The sequence below is a fragment of the Lithobates pipiens genome, unplaced genomic scaffold (genome assembly GCF_037356315.1).
Source record: "Lithobates pipiens isolate NorthernLeopardFrog02 unplaced genomic scaffold, aLitPip1_a1.2 Scaffold_25, whole genome shotgun sequence".
NCBI lineage: Eukaryota > Metazoa > Chordata > Amphibia > Anura > Ranidae > Lithobates > Lithobates pipiens.
In genome coordinates this window covers 223935259-223953396 of record NW_027507787.1, presented here as the reverse complement: position 1 = coordinate 223953396, position 18138 = coordinate 223935259, and the positions used below count along the sequence as shown (strand labels likewise).

General features: G+C 44.1%; 1 protein-coding gene across 2 annotated transcripts in view; it reads left to right on the top strand.

Annotated features, from left to right (window-relative positions):
• Positions 1-18138, top strand: part of LOC143930916 (alpha-2-macroglobulin-like) — a 299885-nt gene that overhangs the window by 211711 nt on the left and 70036 nt on the right. The window contains exons 18-19 of one of the 2 annotated variants that reach the window (XM_077455603.1): positions 5468-5600; positions 14888-15113. In XM_077455603.1, the coding sequence (XP_077311729.1) occupies positions 5468-5600; positions 14888-15113 (359 nt within the window). Of the gene's footprint in view, positions 1-5455; positions 5601-14887; positions 15114-18138 lie in introns of both variants that reach the window. The other variant, XM_077455602.1, reaches the window with a different exon arrangement.

Genomic DNA, 18138 nt, shown 5'->3' with positions numbered 1-18138 from the left:
ACGTACTACTCCCAAGGGTCCTGGGGTTGCAAAGCCATTGCTTACAGATTGACACATGTCTTCCTCTTCTTTGAAGCCTATGAAAGTGTCAGAATCCTCCTCCTCACCCGCCTCCTCTCTCTCTCCTTCTGTGTGTTCTGTGACATAGGAATGACGGTGTCTGGATAAAGTGGGCCTTGAGAGGAAAGGCAGTCTTCCTCTTCCTCCTGCTGCTCTGCCTCTAGTACCCTGTCCATAATGCCATGCAGAGTCTGCTCCAGCAGGAACACAACAGGGATTGTGTCACTGATGCATGCACTGTAACTGCTCACCATCCTTGTGGCCTCCTCAAATGGTAACAATACACTGCATGCATCCACAAATCAGGCGGTTGTTAAGGGCAGATGGAATTCCTGCTGAAATTCAGCCAACCGAGCACTGGCTGTGTATGATCACCTGAAATGGCTACAGACTCTTCTGGCCTGCTTTAGTACATCTTTTGAGGACATGTGCCAGGCATGGCACATGTGTCAACTTTCCCTATCTAAGGATGGACAGGAGCCATTATCCAACACCACCATACCTGGCTCCAGCTGGCATGGTGTGAACGACCTCTGGACCTGTCCCTTCAGAGCTGCAAGAATCTCTTCTCCGGTGTGGTTCCTGTTCCCTAAACACACCAGCTGAAGCACTATATGGCACCATTTATTCTGACTCTGGGAATAGCCCTTTGAATGCTTAGGGGGGTACCTGATGTTCATAGAACAATTCTGCAGAGGAGGGCATGGAAGTGGCAGAGGAGGAGGAGCTCACAGGTCTGGCATCATCACCACCAGCTGTATGGAGACGCGGGGGCACAACAAGCTGCAGCACTGAGCCCTGTTCTGCATCCTTTCGAGTTGCAAGCAGTGTTACCTATCCTATGATTAAAATGTATCATCCCTTCCCATGCTTGCTGAACCACGTGTCAGCAGTAAGGTGGATTTTATCACTGACTGCCTTGCCCAACGATGCCAGAACATTCCCTTCCACGTGATGGTAGAGAGATGGAACGGCCTTACATCAAAAGTAGTAGCGACTGGGAACCTGCCATTGTGGTACAGCACATTGTGCGAAATCACGGAAGGGGGCAGAATCCACCAGACTGAAAGGCAGAAGTTGGAGAGCCAACAGCTTTGACAAGCTTGCATTCAGACGCTGGGCATGTGGGTGGCAGGGACTGTATTTTTTTTCCGCTGCAACAGATGGGGCAGAGAAATTTGCAGACTACAGTCTACAGTTGGTGGTGTGCTGCTGGCAGATGTGCTACTAGGACCTGTGCTATGCCATCATCCCTGTCAGTGGAGGCTGCTGAAAGGTAATGACTCGGTATTGCAGGGGCAGACTGAAGTGGGTAAGGAGGAGGAGGAGGGACAGATTTGTGCCCCTTTTGTGTGGCTTTTTGGTGCTGGAGTTTTTAGGCAGGCGTCACCAATGTCCTAGAGTTCGTTTAATTTCTGTATCATATAACGTGAATCAGTCAGGGTACAAATGTGGGATCTGTCATTGGTGACTTGTTTAAAAGGTTAATAAACACAGAAGCAGCTGGAACTCCACTTTAATAAGTGCAAGCTCCAGGGCTATCATCCCTCTACTTGTTACATCTAAAGAGTAAGTTATTGACCTGGAACAAGCACACAGTCAGTGATAAGTCCATCCTGCATGCCCATTCCTAGTTTGTGACTCACTAGGTAGTGATGCTAAGATAACGATGACAGCCCTGAAGCCTGCACTTATTAAAGCGGAGTTCCGCCTGGTTCTGTGTTTATTAAAAGTCAGCAGCTACAAAAAGTGTAGCTGCTGACTTTTAATAAACACACACTCACCTGTCCCATGGTCCAGCTATGTGGGCCCCCGAAGCCTCACTTCTCTTCGCAGCCTGTCCGCAGCTTGCTGCTTCACAGCCGGATGCGCACTGTGCATGCGCGAGTCGCGTTGCACGTCCTGAATGGCCATGCAATCTTCTGGGACATGTGACGTGTCCCAGAAGATTGCAGGGAGGGAGGGGGGAGAAGAGCAGTCACCTAGATGTCCGGAGAGGTGGGTAACTGTCTAAACTTGGTACACACTCCCCCCACCCCCAAAAAAATTAAATGCCAAATGTGGCATGTCAGGGGGTAAGAAGTACTTAAAGCACTTTTGGGTGGAACTCCGCTTCAAGTACAAGTCAGCAATGTTTCTACCCTCTCCAGGTTTTTTTTTAAGTCCCGACCAGTTTAAGTCTATTCTATCAGTGTTATTTATTTTAGTCAAACCTCGCCACATATGGCCATATATGTACAGTATTTCGCACTCTGAAAGCAAAAAAAAAAAAAATACTATATATCTATATCTATATATATATATATACAGTGTCTCACAAAAGTGAGTACACCCCTCACATTTCTGTAAATATTTTCTTCTATCTGTTCATGTGACAACACTGAAGAAATTACACTTTGCTACAATTGTAATAGATAAGAACTACAAACTAGTTCAAGGTTATCTGCTGCTGTTTCTAATTAAAAAGGGTGTACATGCATGCATTCTAGAAGCAATTCAGCTCGGTTACTTCTTACACTTCTGGTTTATTCCTAGGCAGTGTTAATGTTTTATACACAAAGATACGTTATTGCTATGTCAGTCTTATAGGTACATCTCATTGGTTGAAATACAAGAGAAATGGAGAAACTTGATGCTTGAAGGTTGATTGAAGCTGGTTCTGTCATCACGTCCGCATTCTTCTAATGCGTGGGAAGCAAGGTGTAGACACCATCTTTAGTTCCAAACAGAGAGCCAATCTACTACATAATAAGTAAAGAGTTGCATAGAAACATGTGTACACATAAGCAAATAGACATTTTCTGATTATCAGTATGTACAGTACATTACATTCCTACACAGTCCCCCCTAAAATGGCTATTTTCTTCTGTCCCTCATCTAAAGATCCTACTCACCTGGCCAGTTCTCCTCAGCAACTCTTTTAGGCTGTATATAGAGTTGGGCAGCAACTAGTTCACTACCCCCCTCGATACAGCTGAAGAAGTGCAATCAGGTGCTATCTATCCCTATAACCCTATAGGATTGTGAGATTTTGGACAGGGAGTGACTGTAGAGGAGTGAAGGGTTTGTCATCTTCCATCATAAGAGGGTCCTCTTCTTCTTGGTGGAGAAATGTAGGTGTGCTGTTGTCTACAGCCTTGCTTATTAACTTCTTTATGAAAGGTAGAATACAGCATACAATCAAGGCTAAAAGAACCAGGATTATTAATAATGTTACCCCTATCTGGACGAGCACCTTTTGCCACCCACTCATCCAGCTAAAATATTGACCCCGTGAGTCTGTAATACCTATTCTTCAACTCCAATGCCAGATCTTCTAATTTCTTTATAGCTAGAGTAACCTTACCATTTGGGCCAGTATTATCAGGAATGTAGGTGCAACAGGTTCCCGTTTTTTTTTTTATATCCTTTTACAGACACCTCCTTTCTCAGCTAACACCATGTCTAAGACCATCCGGTTGTGAAATTTCATGTAGGAAGTGAGGGCTAACTGGTCAGCAATTCCCTGGAGGGCACCTTTAGTATAATTCACAAATCGTTGTTGGCTGTAGTATATGTAATTGATCCAATCTACATTCTTGTTGCCAGTTATTATGGGGATCAAAGATTCAAAACCAGCTTTTACCTGATCCCTGGCTTTGAATTCATCAGGGACCACCCTTGGCCTATGGCATGTACACATGAGGGTCAAAGCTTCCTGGAGAGAGCTGCTTGCTTCCTCCTCTGACTAGGTGCTGGGTCAGTGTATGTATCAGGAGTATCTTCTGCTAGGATATAGAGGGGCATAATGACCTTTGCAAGGGTGCATTCACCGTTCCAGATTCCCTCTAATCTGGTCCTATGTTCCAATCCACTGTCCCTCCCAGGAACCACAATTCTGTCCCCAGTAACTGTCTGTAATACACACTATATATATCCTTACCATCAGGGATGTCCCTGTATCAATGGCATTGCCATGAAAGGGTCAAATGGACAAGGTACTATGTCACAGTAATCAAAGGTAAAGGTGGTCACATGTGTACCTGAATAGTTATACCAAAATGTAATTATGGTATCATTTTTTTGTGATGACCACCTGCTGCCCCCCCCCCCACCCCCCCAGACCAAACAGAAAAAGGATATGCAGCATGGGCGTCATGAAGTGGGCGGGATCTTGTCCCAGGGGTTGGAGCTTTCTTGCAGTGGGAAGAGTGTATTCAGGTGTTCTTCCCGGCCAATTCGACTGAGGTGGCTGCGGTCAGCAAAACTTGGAATGGACCATCATATCTGGGTACAAGAGAATGTTTTCTCACAAATTTCTTTACCAGCCCCCAATGTCCAGGCAGTAGTTGGTGTGTTCCTGTATCTAATTCAGGATCTGGAATGGAACAAAACACCTGGACATGCATTTGGGTTAATTCTCGTGATAATGTGGTTACATAATTAGTCAACACATCAGATTGCAACTGTAACTGTTGTGGAAAGTAACAGCCAAGTCTGGGGGCTGAACCAAACAAAATTTCATAAGAGTATAGGGCATGTTTCCCCCCGGGGTGTGTGTCTGACACTGAACAGGGCAATTGGCAAACTGTCTGGCCGACTCATGTTAGTCTTTTGAGCCATCTTTAACATCCTGTTTTTTAGTGTCCCATTCACCGTTTCTACCTTCCTGCTACTTTGAGGAGCCAATCTGTATACTACATAATAAGTAAGGAGTTGCATAGAAACATGTATACACATAAGTAAATAGACATTTTCTGATTATCAGTATGTACATTACATGTACATTACATTCCTTCGCACAATGTAAAGTAGTGAGTGTACAGCTTGTATAACAGTGTAAATTTGCTGTCCCCTCAAAATAACTCAACACACAGCCATTAATGTCTAAACCACTGGACGCAAAAGTGGAAAATTGGGCCCAAAGTGTCAATATTTTGTGTGGCCACCATTATTTTCCAGCACTGCCTTAACCCTCTTGGGCATGGAGTTCACCAGAGCTTTACAGGTTGCCACTGGAGTCCTCTTCCACTCCTCCATGATGACATCACAGAGCTGGTAGATGATAGAGATCTTGCGCTCCTCCAGCGGGCATACTCACTTTTGTGAGATACTGTAGAAGGTTGTAAACAGAGTTCTTCGTAGCACTTTTCTTTTTTTCCAGGGTAGAAGGTAAAACTTTGAGAAGGACCCAGTTACCATGGATACAACAAACACTTTCATTTCAGATATGTTTTATAATGTGTGCTCAGCTATGGCCCAAAACATAGATCATCACAATAGAACAATAGGCTGGGGGAGGGAAAATTCTCCTGTGGATTCCTGAAATGTCTGGTCACACCCTATACTCATCACCCTCACAATATTTGTATACATGCATCACTGATGTAATTCTAAAACTATTTTACTTCATCAGTTTTTCTTTTAGACAGTAATTGGCCTGGAGAAACGATAAATGTAAAACGCACACCTAAGATAAAACAAGACAAACAACAGAAAGAAAAAGAGTCAATTCGAATTTATTTCCCTGAAACCTGGATATGGGAACTTAAAGCAGTAGGGTGAGTATCAATTTGCTCAGCTGTGGATCTAATGCTGTGTACACACGGTCGGACATTTCGACAGAAAAAGTCCGGTGGGAGCTTTTCATCGTATATTCCAACCGTGTGTATGCCCCAACGGACTTCATCCGTCGAAAATTCAGAAGGACTGAGATAGAGAACATGTTCTATATTTTTCTGAAGTTTTTTCAGAAGAAACGCTCATCTGTATGCTGTTTGGATGCACCAAAAACTATGCATACTCTGAAGCAAGTACGAGATGAAAGCTATTGGCTACTGGCTATTGAACTTCCGTTTTCTAGTCCCGTAGTACGTGTTGTACGTCACCGACTCTGGACGGTCGGACTTTGGTGTGACCATGTGTATACAAGACAGCTTGAGCGGAATTCTGTCAGAACTCTGTCAGAAAAACCTTCAGAGTTTATTCCGACGGGAAAACCGGTGGTGTGTACATGGCATAAGTCTTTGTACTGCTCCATCCTGCAGAGTTCCGCCCACTGTTTCCAGCCTAGAAGAATCAGACACGTCTGCTGTAGTGTGCACACACTGCCATCTGGCCATTTCAAGTAATGATCAGCTTATCTCCTTGCTTTGGTGACCTGTTTTAAAAGTAAAGTTACCCATTACATAAGTACTGGAATTTTGGGCATTATTAACCACTTGCCGACCGCCGCACGCCGATGTACGTCCTATTTTTGAAGAGGGATATCTCGGTAACAGCAGCAGCTGCTGCCACAACCGAGATATCCATCTCTTCAGGCGGCGGTCGGCTGTACAATAACGGTGGTCTCCGCGGCATATTCGCCGCGAGATCACCGCTATCGGTGGCGGGAGAGGTGCCACCCCCCCTCCCGCCCGCCCTCCCGCACCTTCCGCCGCTTACCGGAGCCGTCGGTAGCGGCGGAGGCGATCGGGTCCTTTCGTCTGCTGGGCATAGAGACAAGTGAGGCTAAGATGGCCCCCACTCGTCTCTATACCATAGGAGGGCGGAAGCGACGCCAAAACGTCACTTCCGCCCATACCTCTTAAAGGTATATTTTTTTTAGATGTCAGATTTTCTTTTTTTTTTTTGTTGCATTTTAGCCCAAATATGAGATCTGAGGACTTTTTGACCCCAGATCTCATATTTAAGAGGACCTGTCATGCTTTTTTCTATTACAAGGGATGTTTACATTCCTTGTAATAGGAATAAAAGTGATCCATTTTTTTTTTTAAAAACAGTGTAAAAATAAATAAAATCAATTAAAATAAATAAGACATTTTTTTTTTTTAAAAACACCCCGTCACGACGAGCTTGCGCACAGAAGCGAGCGCATACGTGAGTAGCGCCCGCATATGAAAACGGTGGTCAAACCACACATGTGAGGTATCACCGTAATCGGTAGAGCGAGAGCAATAATTCTAGCCCTAGACCTCCTCTGTAACGCAAAAAATGCAACCTGTAGAATTTTTTAAATGTCGCTTATGGAGATTTTTGAGGCTAAAAGTTTGACGCCATTCCACGAGCGGGCGCAATTTTGAAGCGTGACATGTTGGGTATCAATTTACTCGGCGTATCATTATCTTTCACAATATAAAAAAAAATTGGGCTAATTTTACTGTTGTCTTTTTTTTTATTCAAAAAAGTGAATTTTTTCCAAAAAAAAGTGCACTTGTAAGACCGCTGCGCAAATACGGTGTGAAAAAAAGTATTTCAATGACCGCCATTTTATTCTCTAGGGTGTTAGAAAAAAAACAATATAAAATGTTTGGGGGTTCTAAGTAATTTTCTAGCAAAAAAAAATGTTTTAAACATGTAAACACCAAGTCTGAAAAAGAGGCCTGGTCCTTAAGCGGTTAAATACAAATGTAATGTAATGTAATCTTTTACAATTTGAAGTTGTTAAAAATCACGCACCCAAGACCATTTTCTGTTTAATTTGCAGCAAATACGCAAACCAAATTTTCTGACACTCTTACAGACTATGCATTCATTACATGTGCAGACCCTTCCCAGTCTTTTCTAGAAGTAATTTGCCATGGAACCATCTATTGTAAATTTGGCCCATATAAAACATAAATGGACCAAATTGATTTAACATGTCTTTTGAGGAAGTTTAACCACTTCAATACCAGGCACTTACTGTATACACCCTCCTGCCCAGACCAATTGTCAGCTTTCAGCGCTGTTGCACTTTGAATGACAGTTATGTAATCATGCTACACTGTATCCAAACTAAATTTTTATAATTTTATTCCCACTAATAGAGCTTTCTATTGGTGGTATTTGATCACCTCTATGATTTCTATTTTCTGCTAAACAAATAAAAAAAAAAAATTTGTTTTAGTTACAAAACTTTGTAAACAAGTATGTTTTCTCCTTCACTGATGGGCACTGAGGGGGCTGCACTGATGGGCACTGATAAGGCGGCACTAATGGTCACCAATGAGGTGGCACCAATGAGGTGGCACTGATGAGGTGGCATTGATGGGCACTGATGATGGGCACTAATATGCGGCACTGATGGGGCACTAATAGGCAGCACTGATATGCGACACGGATGGGCACGGATGGCCAACAGGGATGGGCATGGATAGGCGGCAGGGACATGCACGGGTAGGCGGCACGGATGGCCACTGATAGGTGGCACGGATGGGCATGGATGGGCACTTATAGGTGATACTGGTGTACTGTTATGTATGGTACTGATGGATGCCAATCAGTGCCAAACAATAATGCCTGCCAATCAGTGATGCCCATTGTGGGCACTGATTGGCATCCATTGTGGGCACTGATTGGCATCCCTGGTGGCCTAGGGTGGCATACCTTGTGGTGACATCCCTGGTGGTCCTAGTGGTGTCCCTGGTGGTCCAGTGTGGGCATCCATGGGGGGGGGCTGTGCTGATAATCGATCAGCGGCTCTTCCTGTTTACATCGTGATCAGCCATCATTGGGCACAGCTGATCATGTGGTAAAGAGTCTCCATCAGAGACTTTTTACCAAGATTGTAGTTGCGGTGTGTCAGCCGGGGGACGCGCAGTGGCTTAATATCCTGAAGATGTCACATGATGCCCAGTCAGGATATTGAAACCACTTTGCCGCCATAATTTTGTTATATGGCGGGCAGCAAGTGGTTAAAGGATTTTAGGTGCCTCTAGGTGGCTATCCTGCTTAACCATGTGTCACGTCCTGATATTGGCATCAAAATAACTAGAACAGCTAATAATGGACTTTAAAGACATATATCATAAAATTCAAACTTATTAGTAAACAAAAAAAATAATTCTGCAGGTACAAAACTTAATAAAAAATAGACATTTAAAATGACATAGGAATTCCTGTGATTCCCCTAACGGATATAGTACCAATATAACTGGATGAAATACACATTCGATGTATCCGAATACACAATCCTTGAACTTGGAGATATCACTAGTCCTCATATGTACACAACAGTTCTGCTCAACATGTTTGGCGACCTCAAAGTCGCTTCTTCAGGAGCTTGAAGTGTTTATTTAAATAAGAACATATTATGATTAGAAGCAAAGATAAAGTCACAATAACAACATTGGTAGTGACCTGTATAATAGCAAAACTCACTAGCACTGAAATATGTTTAGGGTCATATGCCATATAAATTTATATGGTGAGGTACACTTTAGCATATTCACCTTAACTGCTAGAGGACCTTGTCTAGGCCCTGATTCCGAATATACTTTTTTTTTTTTTTGGAAACAAATTTTATTGAGTTTTATGCAAAAGCAAACAGGGTATTCAAGCATTGCAAGTTGTATCAAGGAGACATAACCCGATAAATAAAAAAAGATATATACGTACATAGAAAAAATAAACCCACATAAATTAACAATACTGATGAGGATTGTGTTCCATTTATGGTATAAACCAAAAGGTGTATATAATTCACACATGCCACATAGGGCCAGGTGCATTCAGCTAGTAATGCATAGTGCAGAGTCAGGAGACACAGGTTGACGAGGACTGGAGCCATCTGTCCCAGACTATATTGTATTTGCCTGGACACCCTCTATTGATGTAAATTATCTTTTTGTATGTAAGGGTATTATTAATTTCCAAAATCCAGGCAGCTATAGTAGGAGCTGTAGCCTGGATTCAATTCCGGGCTATAATCTTTCTAGCTACAAACAAGGTTTCATGTAGAATGTAAAGTGGTAGTGTGTTTGTCTATATCAATGTCAGGGAAGATTCCCAACAGCATTGCTTAGGATCGAGGGACACCGGTGAGCCCATCTGATCATGTAGGAACTGGACAATCTACAACCAGTATCCTTGAATATGAGGGCAGTGCCAGAGGAGATGGCCAAAGGTGCCAACTGATATCAAGCATATGGGGTACATTGAGTTAGGTGAAGGACAGAATTTGTCTAAGCGTTGTGGAGTTAAGGATCCTGCCCCAGCTATGGGCGGCGGCTGCATCTAAAGGGCCTGAGTGGCTGAAAAGCCAGGTAGCAGCCCTGTTGGAGGACTAGGCAACCAGATTGGGTGCCAGGGTGGTGGGTGGTCTAGGCTTCCGGAGTGTTTTTCACCCAGAACCTCCCTCTAAGCTTTGCGCTGTGGTAGGACCACTGAGCACCCAATGGCTTCCACTGGTTGAGGGCCCAGACTGAATCCTCATCAGAGGCAGAGCTCGGTGGCCAGGGAGTCAGATACACTGTGCACGCTTCCTTCGACCGCACAGCGGCACTGTCCGGTCTCTCCTCCCCCTCTGGCGTGTCGGGGGAATCTCGGCGAGGGAGAGGCATTGCCACGCCTTCAACTGACTCAACCGGCGGCTCCAGTGAAGACCCCTGCTAGGAAGGAAAAGGGGGGGACATGCGGCAGGAGAGGAGAGACCATGGCCCTGGGTTAGAGACATGGGGCGGTCACAACGGCAGTTCAGTGGGCGGATCTGGTGCTGGGAGGGGGAGCCAAGTACAGCGGGGATCCACGGCAGCCAGGCCCCCATCACCTGGGCTGCTTCAGGATGAAGAACATCAACTGCCAGACATCCGGTCGGAGGGTGAGCTGTCTTGCTCAGAGGAGGAGGAATTGCAGAGGCAGCCTGCACCAAGGGATTCTGGAGCTGCGGCTGTCGGGTCCACCCCAGGGCAGCCCGGTATCCGCCATTCGGAATTGGAGTCTGATACCGAGCTGTACCTGAGTGTCAGAAACCATGAATCAGACTGAGACAGAAGTACAATTAAATCACACATGTTTATTAATAAAAATAAAAAGGTAAATAGAAAAAGCGTAGTCAAGCATAGCCAGAGTCCAGTAACCAGATCGGGTAGTCAGCCAGCCCAAAGTTCAATAACCAGATCGGGTAATCAGCCAGGCCTGAAGTCAGGGATCCAAGTAGAGCAACTGCAAGCAGGATAAGGAGCCAGGAGGGATTTCAGCAAGCCAGTCTTGAAAGAAACCGCAGGAGATGGTTCCTTGTGATGTGACCAACGCGAAGGCAGAGGTAAAGTGAGCTGGAAGGCTTTAAGTATGCAGCTCAGGTGAGCATCATCGGGAAAAGCTGGTAACTGTGGAGAGAGAAGAGAGCTGGCAATTAGCCGACAGCTGAGCGGCCAGCCCAGAGAAGGAAGGGCTAAGCCAGCCCTGACACTGAGAGGGGATGGAGTCCATTTATCTACGGTGGAAATATATTTATGGTCCCAGGGGTTGCAGGACGGAATTCAAAGGGCATTGCAGGTGTGGAGGGGCATATAAGGGTAAGGTGTCACTCTTTTGAGTGGTGGCGGTGTTTGGTCTTTTCACGGTGTAAGAAAAGGCTTTATAGATGGAAGTGTGGGGGGCTCATCAGTGGTATTGGTGTTTTCCAGTTACATAGGTTAACTGTAATATGGTAATGGTTGCACTACGGGTAGTGATGGTTGTTTCCGAGCTAGTGTTAATGACTGGAAGCCTATTATGGTAAAAGGGCCCACCGTGCAGAAGTGTAATAGTATTGGATTTATGGGTGCCATCAAGAGACCAACAGGTGTGTCCATTTTCAGGTGTGGTCTCATTAATTGAAAATAATATTGAAGAGTAGGTTGAGTACTATGGTGGGGCAGACATAAGAAGGTTGGGAACATCTGATCTACACTGGTCATTTATTTTATTGGGATTTTAAGTAATAGACCAACACAAAGTGGCACATAATTGTGAAGTGGAAGGAAAATGATAAATGGTTTTCAAAATAAATATGTGAAAAGTGTTGCATGTATTTGTATTCAGCCCCCTTTTAGAACCATCTTTTGCTGCAATTACAGCTGTATGTCTTTTTGGGGGTGTCTCTACCAGCTTTGTACATCTAGAAAGTGACATTTTTACCAATTCTTCTTTGCAAAATATCTCAAGCTCCGTCAGATTTGATGGAGAACATCTGTGAACAGCAATTTTCAAGTGTCACTGTAGATTCTCAAGTTAGGTCTGGACTTTGACTGGGCCATTCTAACACATGAATATACTTTGATCTAAACCATTCCATTGTAGCTCTGGCTGTATGTTTAGGGTCGTTGTCCTGCTGGAAGGTGAACCTCCGCCCCAGTCTTTTGCAGACTCTAACAGGTTTTCTTATAAGATTGCCCTGTATTTGGCTCCATCCATCTTTCCATCAGCTCTGACCAGCTTCCCTATCCCTGCTGAAGAAAAGCATCCCCACAACATGATGGTGCCACCACCATGTTTCACGGTGGGGATGGTGTGTTCAGGGTGATCTGCAGTGTTCGTTTTCTGCCACAAGTAGAGTTTTACTTTTAGGCCACAAAGTTCAATTTTGGTCTCATCTGACCAGATCACCTTCTTCCACATGTTTGCTGTGTCCCCCACATGGCTTCTCGCAAACTGCAAATGGAACTTTTTATGGCTTTCTTTCAAAAGTGGCTTTCTACTTGCCACTCTTCCATAAATGCCAGATTTGTGGAGAGCACGACTAATAGTTGTCCTGAGGACAGATTCTCCCACCTGAGCTGTGGATCTCTGCAGCTCCTCCAGAGTTACCATGGGCCTCTTGGCTGCTTCTCTGATGAATGCTCTCCTTGCCCAGCCTGTCAGTTTAGGTGGACGGCCATGTCTTGATTGGTTTGCAGTTGTGCCATACTCTTTCCATTTCCGGATGATGGATTGAACAGTGCTCTGTGAGATGTTCAAAGCCTGGGATATTTTTATATAACGTAACCCTGCTTTAAACTTCTCCACAACTGTATCCCTGACCTGTCTGGTGTGTTCCTTGGCCTTCATGTTGCTGTGTGTTCACTATGGTTCTCTAACAAACCTCTGAAGGCTTCACAGAATAGCTGTATTTATGCTGAGATTAAATTACACACTAATAAGGGGACTTATGAAGGCAAATGATTCCACTAGATTTTATTTAGGGGTATCAGAGTAAAGGGGGCTGAATACAAATGCCCCCCACACTTTCCACATATTTATTTGTAAAAAATGCGAAAATCATTTATCATTTTCCTTCCACTTCTCAATTATGTGCAAATTTGTGTTGGTCTATTACATAAAATCCCAATAAAATACATTTACATCTTGCATACCGCCACTCTGTTCCCTTCTCTATGTGCCCTTCCAGCTTTACAAACCTACCCAAGAGGCAAAATCCCAGCCGGCATCCAGCATGAGAAGGAAAAGGAGGGCTGTAAACTCAGAGTGCCGCTCTGCATTACATTGCATTACACTGCTTTGCATGCCTCTTATGTCACTCATTCTGGTGACATGAGAGGCATGCAAAGTGGTGCTGTCTGTTTTGCCTGCATTCCAGTGCGGAGCTGTGAGGGAAACTGCAGACATGCTGCACAATCTCGCACAGCTCCACACCGGACATCGCAACTCCATTTTCTGGTGTGAAGAAGACACATAGGACACCATTGTGTGTCATTGTGGTGTCTGCAGATGGTGTGAAAGAGCCCTTTTTTGTAGCTCATTTGTGTAGCCACAGCCTGAGTAGGAAAGCCTGTCCCCTACTGTAGAACAGACCCCCTGTTCTCCGTGTGGAAGCAGTGGCTTCTCTGCAAAGATCTAGCATGCTCTCTGCTCAGTCAGACCTATAGTTCTGCAGTCAGCAAAGGCATTTCAAATCAGGCCGCGACTCGTTTCAAAAGAAATGACAAGAACAGTACAGTCCTGAGGAAATTTATACATGTTCCTCACTTTACCAGAAAAGACATTTCTATTGCCAGTTGTTTTTTTTTTTGGGGGGGGAACCCCATTCAATTTCTCTTTTGCCTGACACCTATTACTTGCTTATACTGGGCACTTGACTGACTGTACTCAAATTACATTTTTATCATTTTTTTCACACAAATAGAGCCTTCTTTTGGTGGTATTTAATCACAGCTGAGGTTTTTATTTTTTGCTAAACAAACAAAAAAGATGGAAAATTTACAAAAAAAACATTTTTGAAAACAAGTCATTTATCTCCTTCATTGATATGCGCTGATGAGGCGGCACTAGTGGGCACTGATAGGCTGCATTGGTGGGCACTGATAGGCTGCATTGGTGGGCACTGATAGGCACAGATAAGGTTGCACGGTTAGAGACAGATACGGCGGCACTGATGGTCACTAATAAGATGGTACTGATGGGCCTTGATAGGTGGCACTGATGGGTGTTACTGATAGGTACCATTGATAGATGGCACTGATAGGTGGCACTGATAGATGGCACTGGTAGGTGACACTGATGGGCAGCACTGATGAGGCACAGATTGGTGACACTGATAGGTGGCACTGTGGGCACTGGTAGGTCGCACTGGTGGGAACTGGTAGGTGGCACTTTTGTGCACTGGTAGGTTGCACTGGCAGGTGGCACATTTGGGCACAGATGACCTGGCAGGAGCTCTCCTTGATCAGGACCGATATCCCTCTGAGAGCTGCCGGTGGCCAGGAGAAAAAATAGCCGATTACCTCCTCTGTTTACATCACATGATCAGCTGTCAATACTGACAGCTGATCATAGACTTTCTGATCATAGAGTGTGCCAAGCACATAGGCCGTTTGAGCACGGGAGGACGTCTATTGATATACTCCCGGCAAAGGAGGTCCGCGCTGTAGCTGTCATTCGGCTATAGCGCGGATCTGAAGCAGTTAAATGAATAGGATGTGGACAAAGTTCCTACACATTCAGTATGGGATTATATTGAAGATGCAGCTAAGGAGCCTTAGAAAACATTATTTTTCAATTCATTGAAAAAGGACTCTGGCTACCATAAGTAACTATTTATTTATTCTCCAACTTTTGACTACTTTAGTAGTGTAACTTTATATTCTTGTTTGTTTTCTGTGTTGTTCAGAGACTCTGGCAGTGTTGACCTCCAGCGTAAGGCTCCAGACACCATCACAGACTGGAATGCCGGAGCCGTATGTTTGGGTCAGAGTGGCTTTGGCCTGTCTCCTCCTGTCTCTCTTCGGGTCTTCCAGCCATTCTTTGTGGATCTCACCCTCCCGTACTCCGTAGTGAGAGGAGAAACTTTTACTCTTAAAGCCACAGTGTTTAACTATCTCAAACAGTGCATCAAGGTTAGTCAGATTGAAATTATGTGAATGTTATAAATCTATTTATTCTCAGACTTGCATTCATTAGGTTGGGTTCACATATGAGCACGAAGCGGCTGACAGCAGGAATCCGGTGCATCCTGGTTCACCGTTTTAGGTCTGATCTCAGCCCAAATTTTTGGCTGAATTCGGACCTGAAATGGATCAAAAGATGCACAGGACACCAGAACCGCTGCATTGGTCGCAATTTAGCATACTAGCTCATTATGTATTACTTACTTTAGATCAAAGCCCCCATATCGGTCCTTGTTCATCAATCAGCAACATCGCTTCCTTAGTTACGTCCGGTATCGTGGGTTCCGGTGCTTTGATTGGCTGGAACCACGGTGATGTCACTTCCGTGCATGCGCGCGGAAGCCGCCGGTAACGGCACAGTCTAACTCATGGGTCTTCAAACTACGGCCCTCCAGTTGTTCAGGAACTACAATTCCCATCATGCCTAGTCATGCCTGTGAATGTCAGAGCTGCACAATGCCTCATGGGATGTGTAGTTTTGCAACAGCTGGAGGGCCGTAGTTTGAGGATCCCTGGTCTAACTGAAGCAATGGCAAATACGATGACATTGGCACATGCAAATAGAGGGCTATCTCCTAAGCCGTTCAGGTTTAGGAGATATCCAGGGTAGCTACAGGTAAGCCTCATTATAGGCTTACCTGTAGCAAAAAGTGTGTTGTAATGCCATGTACACACGGTCGGAATTCTCGTTGGAAAAGCCTTGGATGGTTTTTCCGAGGTAATTCCTATGGAATTCCGCTCAAGCTTGTGTTGCCTACACACGATCACACCAAATTCCGACCGTCAAGAACGCGGTGATGTACAACACTATGACAAGCCGTGAAAATGAAGTTCAATGCTTCCGGGCATGCGTCGAATTGTTTCCGAGCATGCGTAGGAATTTTGCGTGTCGGAATTGCTACAGACGTTTGGAATTTCCAATAGAAACGTTTTCCATTGTAAAAATTGAGAACATGCTCTCAAAATTTTGCTGGCGGAAATTCGGCCAGCAAAAGTCAGATGGAGCATACACATGGTCTAATTTTCAGATGAAAAGCTCTCATCAGTCTTTTGCTGGCCGAAATTTGGATCACGTGTACGCGGCATTAGGGTTTACTACCACTTTAACAGAGTCGCGCTACTGCGATTTGAATAAATACACCAAATGAAAAGTGATCCAATAAAGTCCTCAAAGTGGAGTTCCACACAAAAATTGAACTTCCGCTTTTAGGATTCCTCCTTTCGGGGGGGGGGGGGCAGATACCTGTCTAATCCAGGTATTTTCTCCCACTGCCGGCGAAAGATCGCTGCAGAATCTGCAGTAATCTACGCCATGTCCGGCCTCTCCTTATGCCGAGTATGCCTTATGCCCCTCCTTATGCCTAGTAAATTGATACCCAACATGTCACACTTCCAAATTGCGCCTGCTCGGGGAATGACGACAAACGTTTACCCTTAAAAATCTCCATAGGCGACGTTTTGAGTTACAGAGGAGGTCTAGGGCTAAAATTATTGCTCTCGCTCTACCGATTGCGGCCTTACCTCACATGTGTGGTTTGAACACCGTTTTCATATGTGGGCACTACTCACGTATGTGTTCACTTCTGTGCGTGAGCTCGGGGGGATGGGGCGCGTTTAAAAAAATATTATTATTATTATTATTTATTTTACCTTTTATTTTTACACTATTTAAAAAAAAAAATCACTTTTATTCCTATTACAAGGAATGTAAACATCCCTTGTAATAGAAAAAAAACATGGCAGCTCCTCTTAAATATGAGATCTAGGGTCAAAAAGTCCTCAGATCTCATATTTAGACTAAAATGCAATAAACAAAATTGTCATTTAGAAAAATTGTCCCTTTAAGAGCTGTGGGCGGAAGTGACGTTTTGACGTCGCTTCCGCCCTGCAATTGTATGGAGATGGGTGGGGGCCATCTTCCATACGTCTCCATACTGAGCCATCAAGAGGATGCGATCGCCTCCGCTGCTGCCGACAGCTCCGGTAAGCGGTGGAAGGCACTGGATCGTGGTAGGGCCCCCTCCCACCACCGATAAAAGTGATCTTGCAGGGACCACTTTTATCTTGCAGTGGACCGCCCGCTGAAGAAGGAGATACCGGGGTTATGTCTACTTACAGACTTTAATCACTTACGGACCACGGCGGGCGGTCCGTAAGTGGTTAAAGATCCATAGTCTGCTGGCAAATATGTACTTGCTTTGCTGTGGAATGTAAAGCACATTGCAACGCATGTCAAAATGCATGACAGGGCACAATCATCGCCATCATTTTATATTGTTATTTGAAGCATGTATAGATCTTTTGTTTGGTTTAATAAAGCCCCTGCATGTATTTTTTTTATTATAAACTGATTAAATCACCATAGTTTTATACGTTAAATGCCAGGTGTGCAATTCAACAAATGAAATACACATATGAAAGCCCATGATATTAATAAAGTGCCAGCTTCTTGGAAATAAATATCAAATGTGGAGCACTAGTGAAATCATCAATGTGTACACTTTAAAAAAATATAAGAATCTGCGCTGGAGCATGTATACTTAAATAAATGCTAAAGCAGCCACTTAAACAATCGTGACATCAACGGCAAAAAATAAAAATACAAAAAAGTAATGCTAAATCAAAAAGATTGTGATGCAGTGGTAAACCAATGCAAAAAATAAGTGAAAAACAGTGACAAAATTAAATTGATCCATAAAAACCCATCCAAAGAGGTTCTAACCACTTGAGCTATAGAAGGTTTACCCCCTTTATGACCAGGCATTTTTTATTTTTTAGCGATATGGCACTGCATTAATTTACTTGACAATTGCGCGGTCATGTGGCACTGTACCCAAATAAAAACAATGTCCTTTTTATTCCCTACAAATCGAGCTTTCGTTTGATGGTAATTGATCAGCCAAATTTGAAAGGAAATTCCAATACCTATCATTTTGTTAGTTATTAGTTAGTCTTTCAAATTTTCAGATTTTAT